Raw genomic sequence first — 17524 nt, forward strand, 5'->3', positions numbered from 1 at the left:
GGTGAAGGGATTTGTGCAATGAGGAAATTTTTTTTGTCATCTGAGTGAAATCTGCCTGTGATGATTTAGCGGATGAAAATAAATGGGTCAAATAAGGAAGCAATTGTTCATTGAATCCTAGATCTTGACCTATATTTAGAAATGCTAGACATTAAGGATTTTATTACAAACAAGCCTTTGGTAGAATGGCGGGAATGCTGGAAACTGAGTAACAAGGAAAGTGTATGGATTTGGCAAAGATATTTGGGATTCAGAGTTCTCTCGGCAACTTGGACAAGTAATTCCAGCCTTAGGATGTTGATGGGGCAGCTACACTTGCTTGTTGTAGCACATTAAACTCATGAAATAAAACTGTTGAAAAACCTCTACTCTATTGAAATGGTTTCAGTGTCACATTACTTTTAATGCCATAATCTAGTTTTAATTAGATGGAATGTCAAGAACTTACGAGAAGTTCCCTTGTGGACTACCGCAATGTTTTGTGTGCTAGTAAATGCAATGTTTATGGATTATACTAAAGTAATTCATTTAAAACTCTTTCAATAAGACACATATCTAAATTAAAATATTTTCCACTCTGTCAGAGTTCCAAGATCTCCCACTTAGTAAAAAATTGTTTCTGTAGTAGATACTACTTCATCAGTGCACTAGCACTGTACATTTCTGAGCCACAAATTACCAATTAGTATGTGGGAATTCTGTTTAATGCTAGGGAAAGATGCATAAAACCTGACTACCTACACTAAATAAATTCTTGAAAGGGTTGACAAATGTCCCATTAAGAAAAAGTTTAGCCAGCTGTCAGCATTGTACAAGAGGTGTTGTGCCTTTAAAAGTAAATTGATCTTATCTTGTTTTGTTAACAGAGCCCTTCTGCTTGGCTAATTATCCATCAGCCTTTCACAGTGTGATGTTCAATCCAGTGGAGCCCAGGTTACTCGCCACTGCCAACTCAAAGGAAGGTGTAGGACTCTGGGACATTCGCAAGCCTCAAAGGTAAGACTCTTCTTTCTTATGTGTTGTTTTGTGAAACTGGGAAGACAGAAAAAAAGCTCCTTCTGGAACTCAGTTGAACTTGGTGCTTGGTAATGTTTTGGGAAAAAATACCCACCCAGCATTCATTGCCAGGATTGATTGATTAGGCAAAGAATGGTGAGTGGGTCTTTCCCCCCACAACAGTAATGTGGAGTAATGAAACTTCTCTAAGTGTGTATTTTTTCTTAGTTTATAAAGCTAAGTAATATTAGCTTCTCTGTTGAAACATTTCAGATAAACTGGATATATGTGTGACCGTGATTGAACATAAATCTGTAGCAGCTTTGGTTCAGAGAGGAGCAGCAGGTTGATCTGTATTAGGCTTTGAGGCTTTTAACTGCATGTGGTATTGCTTTGAGTTCTTAATTCCCTACAGCTCACCAATAGCCCCTATAAGTTTTGAACTGCCTGGGCTGTTTGTATTTGAAATTTCCATGGACCACATTTTTATGTTGAAAATTATGTTTGACTAGTAGTTCCGTGACTAGTAGTTCTCCACACCTAATGGCAATTTGTTGATGTATCCATGTGCTCTGTATATGTTTCTCAAATCACTTTGTTTCAGAATGGAAGGAACCTATGGATCATCTAGCAGAATTAACTGCTCCAAGTGTGATAGTCTATCCAGACTTTATTTTGAAAACTGCTAGTGAAGAGGGCATCACTAAGCAGTCTCCCATCCCAGTGGCGTAGCGTGGGGGGGTGCAGGGGGGGCCGGCCGCACCGAGCACAACATCTGGGGGTTAGGGTTAGGGGGCGCAAATCCATGGGTTAGGGGGCGCAAATCCACGGGTTAGGGGGTGCAAATTACTTGCCTTGCCCCGGGTGCTGACAACCCACGCTACGCCACTGTCCCATCCTCATTCTGTCCCGTCCTCATTTCTTGTCACTGAAATTCAATGCAAGTATGTTTTTCTTCTGGGTTTGAAATTTGTTCCTCCTTGCCCTGTTCTATAACAAATGAAATTTACTAAATGATCTATTGAACCCCTATGCTTCCACTACATAATGCTGGGTGCTTCCATGCTGGTCATTTTTCTTCTGTAGTTGACATGATTTGCTCACTCAAGTTTCATAGAGAATTTGGACGATATCGCTCCTAAACTGTTGCAACACTGACCTCCCACTTAATCTCTCAGCCATTTGTAATCAAATGTTTTGGCTTCCAGCTAGAGTGCTCTACATTCCTTGCATACAGAGATTGATATAATGCTGTCATTTCTGCTTTTTTGGAAGAGACTTGGATGATGTGGGCAGCGATGTAGCTGAAGACCATGGCTCTATCTACATCGCCCTGTATCTTCCATTGCCTGCCTGCACCTCCACCACTACCTTGCTTAAAATGTGCCCCTCTTCATTCTTGCCTCTTCCTGGCTTGAATCTGCCAGTTTTAAAATCTCAGTAAGGTAAAGGTAAAGGTACCCCTGCCCGTACGGGCCAGTCTTGACAGACTGTGGGGTTGTGCGCCCATCTCACTTAAGAGGCCAGGGGCCAGCGCTGTCCGGAGACACTTCCGGGTCACGTGGCCAGCGTGACATCGCTGCTCTGGCCAGAGCCAGAGCCAGAGCCAGAGCCGCACACGGAAACGCCGTTTACCTTCCCGCTGGTAAGCGGTCCCTATTTATCTACTTGCACCCGGAGGTGATTTCGAACTGCTAGGTTGGCAGGCGCTGGGACCGAGCAGCGGGAGCGCACCCCGCCGCAGGGATTCGAACCGCCGACCTTTCGATCGGCAAGCCCTAGGCGCTGAGGCTTTAACCCACAGCGCCACCAACGTTTAATGTGATAACAAGCATGTTAAATTTCACTGCTAATATTATACAGACATACGAGCTAGGTTCATCCTGCCTATACTATACAAACTCCCAGGATGTACAGAACGACTTTTTATCTCCCTACTATTCTAGTATGAAAACCCAGATGTCACATACTCAGTTGCTAGATTTTGCACTGCCATGATGGACACACCATATTTTTCCATGTATAAGACGCCCCCCTGTATAAGACAACCCCTATTTTTTTAACTCAAAATTAAGAAATTAAGTTGTTTAGCTTTTTGGGGGGGTGGGGGAGGTCGCTTACACCACTGCCAATTGCTTGCCACGGCCGATCGCACACCTCGCCGCTGCTGCCAATTGTCTGCCCACTTACCGCCACCAACAGCCCACCTGCCCAATCGCCTGCCCAATAGCCACAGCCAATTGCCAGCAGGCCTTGCTGCAACCACCAGTCACCCGATCAATCGCCACTGCCAATCTCCTGCTTGCTGCTGCCATTAATCGCACGTCCCCCCTCTGCATTCACTATCTGTTTATAAGACAACACCCAATTTTTGCCTAATTTTTTTTAGCAAAAAGCATCGTCTTATACATGGAAAAATACTGTATGTCAAAGGATTGTTTGTCACAAACCAGGCCTAAACTGAAGGCCCATAATGCAAGTCCTGTGCTGCTTCACATTCCCTCCCTTATAGTTGCTTTTAACTGCTTGTCTTTTGTCTCCATCTGCTTTATGTGAGTTATAACCACTTTTAACTATTTTCCTTTATCCCTCTCTTCTTTAAGTCTTATGAGCTTTATTTTATTTGCATGTTTGTATCTCATGCTGGTCTGCGACCACATTAAGTTTGTATGTTATGTACTCTCATTTTTACACAAATAGCAAATTGTGTGAAACCACGCAGTGGTAACTTTTTGCCTTTCTTTGAAGGTTAAAAAAACCCCTGTGCATTTGTAGTAATGGCAGGAGTTACAGCAGGGGTGAGAAACCTGTGGCCACCTAGATGTTGTTAAACTCTAACTCCCATCAACCCCAGACAACATTGCAGATGATTGTGGGCTATAGGAATTGTAGCTCAAGAGCATATGGAGGGCCGAAGGTTCCCCACCCCTGGATTACAGGATTTGGGATAAAGGAAAAATAGGTTCTGTGTGGAAAGTGAAAGAGGACTGGCTGTATAAGCCCTCATGTAAAAGCACCTGCTGTCTCCTTCCAGATGCCAACAAAGGGATTGTGGGAATCATTTATCGAATTTATGTCCCCCTTCCTCTCCAGAGTAGCAAACAGATAAACGATAAAAAAGCAAGAACATTCTAAAAGAGTTAACATGTTCTAAAAACAATTGTGGTTAAAAGCTTCTTCCAACCATGCATACTATCTTCCAGCCTCTCTCCTCTCAGCCGTGAGCTTCCCTTTCTCCAGTCTTAACTACAAAAATGTTTTTAGGTTGGTCCAAACGTAGTTAATGCTTGTCAGAAATGCTGGGGAGCTGCTGCCAGTCAGCATAGGCAATACTGAGCTCAATGGACCACAGGCTTGACTTGGTGCAAGGCAGCTTCCTGTGTCAACAGTGCACAACTCCTATCCAAACCTGCTGTGCTGTTCTGATATAAAAGAACCTCTCAGAAATGGAATGCATGTACAGTGTCAGCAAAAGACATGGCATGGGCTGTCCCAGGCCTTTTCTAGATTTCTTTAGGTCATGCAGGCAACCTTTGCTCATTTGAGACCACAGGCAAACATTTCTCTTCTGAATAGTGTGGGTGGTTTAAACAAAGCTGTTATGAGGCTTCTCTGCCACGAGGAGGTGCCAACAAATCACAATGTGCGTAAGGCCAATACATGGTAGCATATATAGAGAACTAAGTGTGGCAATTTATACATTGGTGAATATTAACCATCCAAATCCTAAGGCCACAAAGCATAATCGTTCCAGGACTGTTTTCTAGACTTGGACTTCCTAGACTTGTCGATAAAGGTTTATGGCATGGTAAGGTTTAAAAAAAGGCTATACTTCTGGAATTGTGAGACAGTTTGCTTACTTAAAACAAGGGTGGGGAACCTCATGCAAGGGAGTTAAATATGACCTGTCAGGCCTCTATGCCTAACTCTCAGAATTCTCCCTAGGCCTCACCCCTCACTGCCCCAGGTATTTTGACTAGGCTGCAATGTGTCCTTGAACTCTGATAATGTCTCTTGCTTCTCTGGATGGAGGAAAGGAGTGTGTGAAGAAACTAGGTTGCTGTACAAGATTAAAATTTATGTTCATTGCTCCACTCTGGTCTTTGCCCCCTCCCCTGGCATGTGGCCCTTGGAAGGTTTCCCATGAGGGAATGTCGCCCCTTGGGCTGAGCAAGGCTCCCCACACATGATTTAAAACATCATGTGACATTTTTGCCTGTTTCAGCGGTCTTGCTAATGGCTGGCAATAATCAGTCATCATGTGACTTTTTTTTTTTAAGGGGCCTGCTCTTCATGGTTTGCATATCTGGGTACAAGGCTGATGTTGCTTATAAAAAACCGTGACATTTTTACTTCCACATAAAGCAACGTGGATGGTTCAGTTTTGGTTTGCTAACAAATATGCACTTGAATAGTCTAAGAGCAAATTTAGTCCTTCAAGTGGGATCTGCAAGAAACAGTTGCCATGTGGAGTGCTTGAGGGCAGGGTTCTAGCTGTGCCTTGGCCAGGATACTCCCTTCCTCTCTCCCCACCCCATTTTTCCATTTCTTCCCACAACAGTCAGACAGGATTCAGTGCCTGCAGAACATGCTTTTAAATATTGTTTTGTGCTTCTTCAAGCCTGCTTGTGGCTGTTTCTTGTGCATTGATGGTGCCATGTTACTGTAGTTGCATAAGGATAAGCACTGGGGGAATGAATTTGCTATCTGGGATGTGGTAGGATACCTCTGTAAGTCTGCACAGACTCCATTCCACCTTCAGGTAATTTTAAATCCTGCCTTGCAATATCCTCTTCTCCCCTACCCTTTTGTGTGCTTATCATTCACCTTGCTAAACCATTTTGATCAGGCTTAGGCAAACTCAGTCCTCCATATGTTTTGGGAACTGCTACCCCCATGATCCCTAGCTAACAGGACCAGTGGTCAGGGGTGGTGAGAATTGTAGTCCCAAAACATCTGGAGGGCCGAGTTTGCCTATGCCTGACTTAGATTAACTTTACTTTTCCTGTTTAACTTTTGGGTCTCCCCCCCCCCCCCCCGGTGCCATTTTTACTGTAAATCATTATTGCAGAGTCAAAAAATATCAGATGGGTTAAAATATTAGCTTGGCAGTTGTATTAACTACTGTGTATTAGTCTGTTCTTGTGTGTTGAGTGTTCAAGGCATTGAGTCCTCTTTTAAAGTCTCTCTGCTTCCCCCCACCCCCATTATACTGTAAACAGCAGTGCTAGAAACTGTCAATTCTTTCCTGCCCATTCCTCAGCCCTTTCCTCCTCCGCCTCAGTGACTGTAATTTCCTGACACCACTGGCAAGCTTGCAATTCAGTCAGGTGTGTCAGATCAAAATATGCAGATTTCGTATTATGAATACAGTTGTTGTCATTTCTTCCTCTCGCTTTTCTTTTTCTTTTAATAAAATGTCCCAACTTCGTGCTATGCCTTCCTTCTTTGCACTTTGTTGGCAGTAAGTGGCTGTTTTCAAGCCTCAGGAAAACAATCCATCCATAAAACTTGCCAAAGGGAGAAAAGCTTTATTTAGACTATCTTGTCTATTTTTCCTGGAAAGGAAACCATTAGCTGATGCAGACAGTAGCTCCCATTTGTCATATCCTCTCTCTTCTCATTTGTCTGTTAGCTACTGGTAAAAACTGATTTAACCTTTAAAAAATCTATTCTTGGATTAAGACCCAAAATGTTGCTGTTCCACAGATCCTGCTTCCTTTTTTTCATTTTGTATAGGATCTGTGTGGCAAATGACAGCACCATGGCCTGTTCACATATTCTGCTGCAGTGTAAATGGGGGAAAGTTAAATGTTTAGAATTATAGAATCGTCAAGTTAGAAGGGACCGTGAGGCTCATCCAGTCCACTCCCTTGCAATGCAGGAATCTTTTGCCAAATGTCCAGCTCAAACCCTTGACTCTGAGATTAAAAGTTTCAACTGGGAGACCAGCTGAGCTAATCCAGCTGTTCTGTTTCGGTTAACTTAGACATATGGTAATACATTTGCAAGTTTAATAAACAGGAAATACTTTATATGCAGAGGAATTCATAATATAGAATCATAGAATCATAGTGTTGGAAGGGACGGCAAGGGTCATCAAGTCCAACCCCTTGCAATATCAACTAGATCAGGGCATCAGCAAACTTTTTCAGCAGGGGCTGGTGCATTGTCCCTCAGAACTTGTGTGGGGCCGGACTATATTTTGATATGATGCAAGAGCACCACGAGCCCCAGTGGCTGCTTACCTGTGTCTTGCAAGCGGCAGGCGCTGGCGGTGGCAGCAAGACAATGAGCAGTGCGCAAAAGGGCTCCAGAGAGGGGCTGCTTAAAATGGTGGCCGCTTGAATGCTGCTGCTGCTGCTGCTGCTGCTGCTGCTGCTGCTGCTGCTGCTGGCACCAACAAAGCCCAGCCTCCTTCCTCCTCTAGGCAGGGCAGGGATAAGCCAGGAGGAGGGAGGGAGGAGGCAGCGGTGCCGTATGAGGGAGAGGGAAAGAACGCGCGCTCTGCGATCCATGCAGCGATCCCGGACCGTCCATGGGCAGGATCCAGAAAGCAATTGGGCCTGATCCGGCCCACGGACCTTAGTTTGCCGACCCATGAACTAGATCATACAGGGCAGGTGTCCATCCAACCTCTGCTTAAAAACCTCCAAGGAAGAAGAGTCCACCACCTCTCATGGGAGTCTGTTCCCCTGTCAAACAGCTCTTAGAAAGTTCTTCCTGATGTTTATGTGAAGCAACAAGTAAGGCTAAAGGAATTGCTGTGGAATAACCGTCTTCTTGTTTATATAAATTGGGATGGGGGACCAAGCTAGGTTTCCAACCTGGTTTAGCTGCTGCATATTATTATTTAGCACCAGTCGTATAGCTGGGGCTCCATTCTTGCCCAGAAGATTTAATTTACCATTGTAGCTTGTATATAGTACTGTACGTTCTGTTGAAAACTGTTAGTATTTCCAAGCAAATTGTCATGTGAGCAAGGGGGAAATAGATTGATGATAGGGTTGCTACCAGACCAGGAAAAGAAACAAAGCTTAGCTTGGCTTGGCCTGTCACTAACAGCAGTTTTGATCTGTAGACCAGGAAAAGAAACAAAGCTTAGCTTGGCTTGGCCTGTCACTAACAGCAGTTTTGATCTGTAGACATTTGTAATAGTATAGAAGAGGCTGAGGACGTTACACTCCAGTATAATTTTTTTGTGAAAGATCGACGAGAGGTTTGAAGGGGCAGGAAGTTGGTTGGAAATGAGAAGGAAGAATCACATTCTTTTGGCTTCTCTGACTGCGAGACTTCCTTTGGATGAACTGAAAACTGTTTTTAGTTACGATGACATTCAATAGCTGGGAAAGATTGATTTTTAATAGGTTAATACTTTTACCACTGTTTATTTTAAAATTCTAATCCTTCTGTATGTAAAATCATTTTGTGCTGGCCCCATGATACTTCTAATCAATGTGCAAACCAGCATCTCATTTTTTTTAGCAAAAGAAAAGCACTGATTATGATACAGTAAGTGAATGAGCTATGAATGCTTTTGCCACAATAAATTCTGTGGTCCACTGGGATCCAAACCCTATTTATATTTACTATCTTAATAGTTCCTCTGTGACTTGGATAGACTGTATCCACCTGATGCCATGCATTGAGTATTTTATTCCCAATTCTTTGGAACTCCTTCCTAAATGTGATCAGAAAGGCTCCGTCCCTCTTGAACCTCAGAGGCTATTCAACAGGTTATTTAGTTTCCTGTTTTGTGATTAATTTTAAATTGATTTTATCCACTGTACGTCTTTTGTAATTTGTATGTACACCACTTAGAAACCTGTATATAAATAGCTGAAATATTATTGTTCATTTATTAAAGTCCTCCTGAATTCAACAAGAGATTATTTCCTTGTAAGTGTGCAGGGAATTATAGTTGTAGGCCATGATCCAGTTTAAAGTTGAACCTGCATGTCCATCTGATATTATTAGAATGAGTTAGTTGTGGCCAAAGTTTTAGCAAATACTCTTAACTGGATTTGGGACTTGAAACAAACATTGCTACTTGTCTGAGATTTTGCCAAAAATCTAACTGAAATTTTGCTACACATCTAATTCATAAGTTAGTCCTAAGTATAGAGCTTGGGTGGCTTATTGGATCCTCAGTAACGTTTCCTTCCTGGAAATTTATTTAGGACATCTGAGTAATATATGGAGAAGTGTGGTTCATGGAACACAACTAGTTACACATCTATAGACTTTCTGCCTCCTTTGAACTCCTTCCTGCCTTGTTGTGATAAGGAGGGATGGCTGATAGGTGCTTCATGGTAGTTAAATTGCGACAGCCCATCTGATTCTTTTTGGTTTCTTGTTTCCTAGTTCCCTGCTCCGGTATGGTGGGAATCTATCACTTCAGAGTGCCATGAGTGTGCGGTTTAACAGCAATGGAACACAGCTGCTTGCTCTCAGACGTCGGCTGCCACCAGTCCTTTATGATATCCACTCCCGTCTGCCTGTCTTCCAGTTTGACAACCAAGGATACTTTAATTCTTGTACCATGAAAAGCTGCTGTTTTGCAGGTGATCGCGATCAGGTAAAGAGCCTCAGTTGCCAATTCTGTGAGCTGAATAAATATTTCACTTGTGGCATTTATATCCCACCTTGCTCTCCAAGGAGCTTAAAGTGGCATATATGGCTCCCTCCCTCCTTGTTTAATCCCCACGACAACCCTGTGAGGTAGGCTGAAAGGGAGTGACCGATGCAAGTTAATCCTGTCAGTTTCACTGCCAGGTGGGGGCTTGAACCCCAGTCTCCCAGGTCCTAGTCCGACAATATAACCTCTACACCATACTGACTCAGTGGGCACTTCAAGAGCATTGATGGCATGGCATTAAAACACAGGGTCAGTGTGCCTATATTTAAGTTTCCCCCTTGCTTAAAACAGAGAAGGGTGTTAACACTGAGAGACCTGGACAACATACCCACACAACTTAGCCAACCCTGTGGGGTGAAGTAGGCCGAGAGATGGTAGCTGACCCAGGTTGTCCACTGAGCTCCTCTTCTGGGTGGTCGTTAGAAATTGTATGTCTCTGGTTGAAATCCACTGTCCACTTCACCCCACTAATGTGATTTTCAGACTAGGCACATTAAAGGGGGGAAATGAAATACTTTGATACTAAACAAGGTAATGGAACTGGTGGCTAAGGCTCCGTTTCCACTCCATCAACGCATCGTACGAGTTTATTCCAAAAAAGCCCCACATGGCGAGCTGTTTTAGTGCATACAGCTGCTTGCAACATGGCTCTGCTGCGTTTCACCATATTACTGTGGTATGCGAGAACTTGGGCCATGCTTCACAGCAAATAGTTGCAAGCAAATGGCACGCCATGCAGAGCTGTTACATGGCTATATTTCCATACAAATCGTGCCTTGGCTAATGCAGAAATGTTAATTGGGAGTAGGTGGTACACCATGTTGCCTTGATTTGAGATGGCTGGTGCAAATGTTTAAAAAGATGATAATGTGCTTATTTGCTTTCCCTTTGTTTCTACATATTTCTTAAACTTATATCCCACGTGTTTTCATCATGGAATCCAAAGGAGTGTGCATGTGGTTCGGTCACCACCCAGGCACCGACCAAACTCAAAGCTGCTTTGTTTCTGCATGGTGATGACCCCATGTGTCTTCAGACCTACCCTTTAGGATATTGATGATCTAGTGGGTTATGATGACTTACTAGCGGGTTATCTGACCTCATGTGGCTCAGGCCAGTTGCACCACCATTTATTTATTTTTTGGAAGGGGGCGAGTGTTTTCCTTTGTTACAGAGGAGAAAAGAAGAAGCCTGGTGCAATGGTGCAATATGGTGAGGAGAGGGGGAGGGGCTGGAGAAAAATTAAAATGAATGCTGTTGGGAACTTGCATATATTTTATTTAGGTAGCAGAAGAGAGAGGAGAAAAAGTAGTCTTCAGAATGCCTGGTTTTGGTGGCATTATGGGAGGGGGAGTCTAGTTTTTTGTAACTACACTGATGCTCTGTCACATAGGCGCCAGCTCTAAGGGGCCCAGGTCCCTTCACCGCCCCATAAAATATTGGGGGGGGGGTGCCATCCCAATTTTGAGATCAATCAGTTGCAGAGGAGGCTGAGTGTGGAGCTGAGTGCAGTGCTGATTCAGTGGTTGGACGCTTCTGCTGCTGCTGCCACAGAGGGGAAGCAGCCCCGGGCCAGTGGCCAGAGGAGGAGGCCAAGCTCCAGAAAGGAGGAGCCACCAGCCCTTGAAGCTGCACTGTTGTTGTGTTTGGCTCCTCCCTGTGTCACACGGGAGTCATGCATGTGCCTCCCCCCCCCCCAATTTTCTACTTAGGTTGATTCCTCTGTCAATAAAAAGTGAGTAAAGTTTGGTGAAATATGAATTTCTTTAGCAAGATCTCAGCCTTCTAGGGAATGACTCCCAAAACTTGACGAGAAATTTCCTTTGTTTTAGATTGGTGCTGCCTCTTTCGTTTCTCCTTAGTTCTGAAATTTGTGTTCCCCACTCCCTTTTGCTTTACTGTAGATGTAGCAAAGCTCCGGGCCACCAGTAATAAAAAGCACTACTTTGCCGCTTTTTTCAAGCAAGAGTTAACGTGTGCTCTCTGAATAAAACTAAAATTATCTTTACTCTGTGGCATGTCCTCAGACATTACATCACCACTCAGTCTCCTTTGTTGATATTATGCATGTGCAGGAAAGTTTCCGGAATGCAGCAGTCCCTGGGCTGCTCTTCCAGCATTCCTTAGGATGAGTTCTGCACACTGAGAGACTCTGGTCAGGATGCTTTGGGTTCTGCCTTTCAACATGGTGCTCCTAGAAAGAGCAGTGGCTAAAACAACTCATTTACATGCTGTTTTGTTTTGTTTTTAAATAAACTAGGGAACTTGCTCAGTGCTACTTAAGAATAGAACTGGCAGCATTCTCCCCCCTACCCAATCAATCTTGGGGAATTTTTTTTGCATGCTTTTGCAGCACTAGGAATTTGTCTTGGTTCTGAGGCTCGTTCAAAAACGGAAGCATTCTCTTCCAGGTTTTCGGCGTTCAGGTTCTGAATCGTTTGGCTTCCAAGACGCTCGAAAACCGAGGTTCCACTGTATCGGTTTTAGTCAGAAAGGGCAGGCACTTGACTACTTCATACCGTGTGAATTCCTTCTCAGAAGTAGTGTTGTTCTCTAAGTTTAACTGATAAGATTTCCCTAATTCCACCAGGCATACAGGCTTGTTTTCAAATTATAAACTAGATGTGGACAAACCATTTTTTACAAGCCTAATGTTGAAACAGTTGTACTTCGATGATGAACAGGGGATTTCAGGGAATGATGACCTAAATACACCTTATGAAGGTTTTCTGATTATCTTCAAATGCATTTACAATGATTAATTTTGAATGTTTTCATTAAGGCCGTAAGAAATATATTCTTGGTAACTTTAAGTAGCGAGCTTACTGAGGTGAAGCACTGGAATTACCCTATGCTGCCAGTGGGGGGCAGCAGTGGCTATTATGAGACCTATTACATTGAAAGCAAATATAGGCAGGGCCATGTATTTAATTTCTGATATTGACATGATATATACTGTTCAAACAGCTGAAGGCTAGGGTTTTTTTGAAGAATTATATTTGAGTGGTCAAAGAGTGAGGAATTAATCTGAACATTTGAATGTTGAAGTAACTTTTATCCCCAATAGCTTACTCTTATTAGCATACCTTTATTTTATGCCTTTTCTTGCTTCCAGAAATATGTCATTCCTGATTTTCTGACTAATTATCAGTTGTTATACTTTGGGTGCACATGTGTTTGTTTACAGAGCTGTAGAGCGTGTTTGTTTAAATAAGCAGCATATCACAAAACAGAACAATTTGTTTTACAGTTATCAGTATTGAAATTTATAGCAACCCTCCTTTGCTTCAGAATTTATGGAATTTTATATATATGAAGAGATGTAAGATGCTCTTCTTCCTGTGATTATTTTGAGAGTGGGAACTGGCTTTTGCCACAGACTTGAGAGTTCATGCAGATTAACAACCCGGGAAACTTTTTCGAGTGCTGCTGTTGGCAGGGTGGGGAACTAAGGGAAAGATTCAACAGCACTTAAGTGTGAAGATGGCAATCCAAACTGAACCGAATTTTGGAAGTTGCATGTGCTGGGAACGGTGTGGGTGGCTTTAGACAAGCCACTCTTCTCTTAAGCCCTGGTTTAGTTGTCAGTCATATCCCATACCTGTGGTGTCAAGCAGGCCATCCATTTTTCAAAGCAACATTTGTTTATTTGTTTCCTTATTTAAACAACAACAAGCAATTATTTGAAGTGTAAAAGTGCTGAGGGGATTTCTTGGTGTCATAGCTGAGAACTTAAGGGTTAATAACACTCCAGTCCTCCACACTAGGGTCCAAATAAGCATTGGGAGCCCTGTGCTAGTGAACTGTGTAAAAACGAAAAATCTTAAAAGCCCCAGTTATGTAGCTAACCTAATGTGTAATTTGGCTCTTTAAGATGTAAGAAGCTCTGTCAGTCATGAATTGCCTTACACAAAAGAAGCAAGCAAATGTGGAGCAAGAAAAAAGGGCTGGCTTTAATTTTCCTCTTTAATACTTTGCATTCAGCAAAACCTACGGAAATATAAAAGCTTCAAGATGCCGACCGTTTTCCAGCAGACAGTAGTTAAGAAACATTTATTCCTGTTGGTGGCTGAATTCCAGAATGTGCAAAAAGCACTGCTATTAAGACCACAGTAACCGCTGCCGATCATATTCCATTTTGCATCAGTTGCCTGTAGTATGTTCTCCTTTTGGGGCAGAAATGGGAGGGAGGTTCAGGCAGGCAAGGAAGCAGCAGAGGCAGCAGTCTGAGGATGGCTCATTCTAAACAATTGAGGCATGTTTATAGAGTTCTGGGATTGCTGCTTTGTGCAGCAACAGCTATTAACCATGCCTGGGAATTTTCTTCCTTCTAAGGCAAACTTCTGAATCAGCAGCTTGTCATCCCAAAGCCTTTCCTCCTCTCCCCTTTCGGTTGTTTGCAGCTAGTCACAGATGGAGGATGATTTACATCTTTGCTCATCAAATGACTTTGAATATTTTCCCCCAAAAGCCTGTTAATGTTGTGTTTGAACACATTCTTTTAATGTTTGGAGAACTTGATGGGAGTAGGAAATGGGGGGGGGCAGTTGGCATGAGATGCACTTTTTTTTGCTGCTTTAGGTCACACACTTCCTGAGAGTAGGCTTGGGCCTGATTTGCATGAAATGCTAAGCTAAACCTTGAATTAGGGAAACCACGCAAGTGTTCAGGATCCCAGAGAGCAGCTTGCAGCACCTTTTCTCCGCTCCAGTCCCATTTGCTGCATGGCTTAGTGTGTTGTCTGAACAGGGGCTTGTGGTTCAGCTCTCTGCTTGCTAACCACGAGGTTAGGAAGGAGAGAGCTTAGCCATGAGCCCAAGTTCAGACAACACACGAAACCAATCCTGACTTGCTTTGGCACAGTGCTGCAGCAAAAATGACCAGGGAGGAGCACAGCGGCTATAAGCTTCTCTCCAGGAGCCAACACAGGCTTAGTAAGGTAAGGTCTGGTTTTACAGGCCTTGTGAACCAGGCCATGGTGTCTCACGTGATGTATCTTCAGTGCTGGAGACACAGCAGGCAGCATATATTTCTTAACAACTTTCTTCATATTATCCTACAAGAGCAGCTTCTCTGACCACGCTCCTAAAAAACAACTGACTAGAACAGAGATGGGTCTTCATTTTTCCTTCTTTTAGGAAACTTCATCTCTTGAGGAACCTTCACGCAAACAAGGGTGGGGAATAAATAATAGAATTATTATTACTGCTACTTCTTCTACACTAAGACTATTAAACAGAATGACTATGCTACAACTGTGTGTTGGGACACTTGCAATTGTGAAAGCTTAGTGAAACTCACCAACCACCAGCAGAGTGTGGCTGCATTTGACTGGCTGTTAAGTTCAAGATACTTTTTAGTTATTGGGGAGAAATGTGTAGTTGCATTCACATCTATAGCCCGAGCAACTTTCCTGTGCTAGATCCTTTTTTGGACATTGTTAACATTTGCCAAAAGGGACTCCACTGGCAGCACTTCTATAAAGCTGTCCTCTTATAAGCAGATCTCTATAAAATTTCACATGGAAATGAGTTCCTTGTGTGACTGTTTTCTTCTGGCAGTAACTAGGCTGGAGTGCCAGAACACCTTGACTTTACGTTTTGAGAATTCTGGTTAGGATGAGGACAAAATATCCTTGCAGTTGGAATGAGCACATCCAAGTTGGGTAAAGCAGCTAGGCTTCTCCACATTGGAGGAAGGAAGCTTTTAAAATTATCAGTACTGTACTTTGAACTTTCATACAGTGGGCTATTGAGTGAATTTGAAGGAGAATTCCATTGATGTTAAAGCAAATAAATCATAAATGAAGACTAGAACAGGGACAGGTGTTTGACCTGTGTAGCATGATTTTTATGGGTATAATTTCAATGGGACTGGAAAGTAAATATGCATTAGATTGTAGCTTATCATTTTTGTAGCCTGTTGATTTAGTAAATCAAAGCCTTCTCTCTCCCCACTGGTTTATCATGAATCCCTGGTCTTTATATTTTCAGTCCTTGACCTGCCACCACACCAACAATACGAATTCTGGGCATGTAGAATATATATGTATTGCGTCATATAATCAAGCTATTGGAATCTTCCAAATCTGTATATTTCAAGGGCTGCCTTAGTGGTGAATTTGTTGTAACTTACTAGTATTTTTATTTCTAACAGTACATCCTCTCTGGCTCTGATGACTTTAATTTATACATGTGGAGAATTCCTCCGGATCCAGAAGCAGGTGAGTGTTCCTGAAAAATCTTCCAAATTAAGTTACTAGCGCTAGGAAAAGCAGTCTCCTAGAACAGTGTTTCCCAAAGTGTGGCGTGCATACCCCCAGGGTTACACTGAAGAGTTTCAGAGGGTACATGGCAGAATTTGCTCTGGTCTAGATAAAATAATGATGTTAAAACTAGAAATTATCTTCTCCCCAAAAGGCCTACCACTGGTATAACATCTCAAAAGAGGTATACAATCATTCTAAGTTTGGGGAACACTATTCTACAATATTAGCAATTTATGCAAGAGGTGCATTATTGGGGCTGCCTTCCTGTACATGCATACCTTTGTGTCAACCCCGTGATGGTTGCTGTCCTTTGCATGTCTGCTTGGAAGCGCTGAAGTTCTCCTGGTTTGTGTGTGACATGTCTGTATATATCCTCGTTCCCATCGCCTTCTTAATCAAAATCATCTCTCCCCCTTAGCTGCTCTTTGCCTTGTAGGGGTGGGGAATACAGGTATCTGTATTTTTCACCTAACACTGTGTTATTCATTGATGCAGTCAGTCCGAATATGTAACAGTTTAGAAATGCAATACCTAAAACACAAAAAAGCATTACGTATTCACAATATTAACAACTACTGAAACACACATGCACTAAGTTTAGTGCTTTAATTTTAGCTCTTCGTTGATCTATGTATGTTGCCATGAGTGTCACTGCTTTCTCACTTTCGTGTCCCCAACATGGCTGTTTTTTAAAAAACAAAGTGAAGGTTCCTTCATGTTCCACTTCTGGGCTTCCAGAGGCATTGTTTGTTGAGCAGTGCAGTTGAGTGACCAAGCTGAAATACATGAAGTAATAAGTTCTTTACTGTGCTGCCAAGCGCTACAGTCAAAGGACTTTTTGGAGAAAACTGGTTCTCTTCAGTACTTCCAGCACTTCTAAGTAATTGTCCAGACTTGCCTAAAGGTCCATGGTTTTGGTGACTGAACCAACTCAGCCTTATATTTGTATGACCAAGAGAATGTAGTTCTCCTGTGATAAAGGAGACACAGACCTGTTGGGTTCAGAGGCCTGGGACTCTTAGAAACATAAGACCCAGGACGTGTACTGTGTCTTATTAGATAGCAGGTTTGTTTTAGAGTTCCTTCCTTACTTGCAGCTACGTGCAGATTGCTGTTCTTCCTTCCAGAATTCCCTTTCCCCCGGTCTGCCTACTGTAAGTCCTGGGGTGAACTAGTCTACACTTAACTCAGAGCAACCTGGAATCCTGGTTTGGATCAAGGAATGGATCTGCCATAAGCATTACAGTGACTAATTGATTGGTAAACCACCAAGAGAGTAGATAAAAACAAATGCATTTGTGTTGGCTTGCCCTTTACTTGAAGTAGCTTTTCTTTCCATCTCTATTGAGGCCATCACTACTTTACCTTCTGGATAATAGTACCAACAGTGTAGTAAAATGGAATGGCCATCTATCTGCCTGCCCATAGTTCTGAAGTTGCTAAGGAGAAGACTGACTATGATTTGGAAGCTTCCTCTGATGAGAAATGCTGCTGTACATCTCCACCAAACATTCCTGTCTTCAGCCTGTTCTGTTCCAGTTACATTGGTTATCAATATGCTGTTTTTCACAACTATATGTGGTATGCATGCATGCAGGCTTACTGGAGTTTTTGAATATTTC

At 42.8% G+C, this 17524-nt stretch overlaps 1 protein-coding gene and 1 long non-coding RNA gene across 4 annotated transcripts in view; one reads left to right on the top strand and one right to left on the bottom strand.

Annotated features, from left to right (window-relative positions):
- The window catches only part of DCAF5 (DDB1 and CUL4 associated factor 5), a 42249-nt gene that overhangs the window by 15669 nt on the left and 9056 nt on the right, over positions 1–17524 (top strand). For all 3 annotated transcript variants that reach the window (XM_079946991.1, XM_079946993.1, XM_079946992.1), the window contains exons 5-7: positions 867–996; positions 9361–9574; positions 15791–15857. In XM_079946991.1, the coding sequence (XP_079803117.1) occupies positions 867–996; positions 9361–9574; positions 15791–15857 (411 nt within the window). The remainder of the gene's footprint in view (positions 1–866; positions 997–9360; positions 9575–15790; positions 15858–17524) is intronic.
- Positions 15866–17524, bottom strand: part of LOC307199242 — a 35054-nt gene continuing 33395 nt past the window's right edge. The window contains exon 3 of the long non-coding RNA XR_013831830.1: positions 15866–16678. This is a non-coding gene — a long non-coding RNA (uncharacterized lncRNA). The remainder of the gene's footprint in view (positions 16679–17524) is intronic.

Source organism: Podarcis cretensis (genome assembly GCF_951804945.1).
Source record: "Podarcis cretensis genome assembly, chromosome: 1".
Taxonomy (NCBI): domain Eukaryota; kingdom Metazoa; phylum Chordata; class Lepidosauria; order Squamata; family Lacertidae; genus Podarcis; species Podarcis cretensis.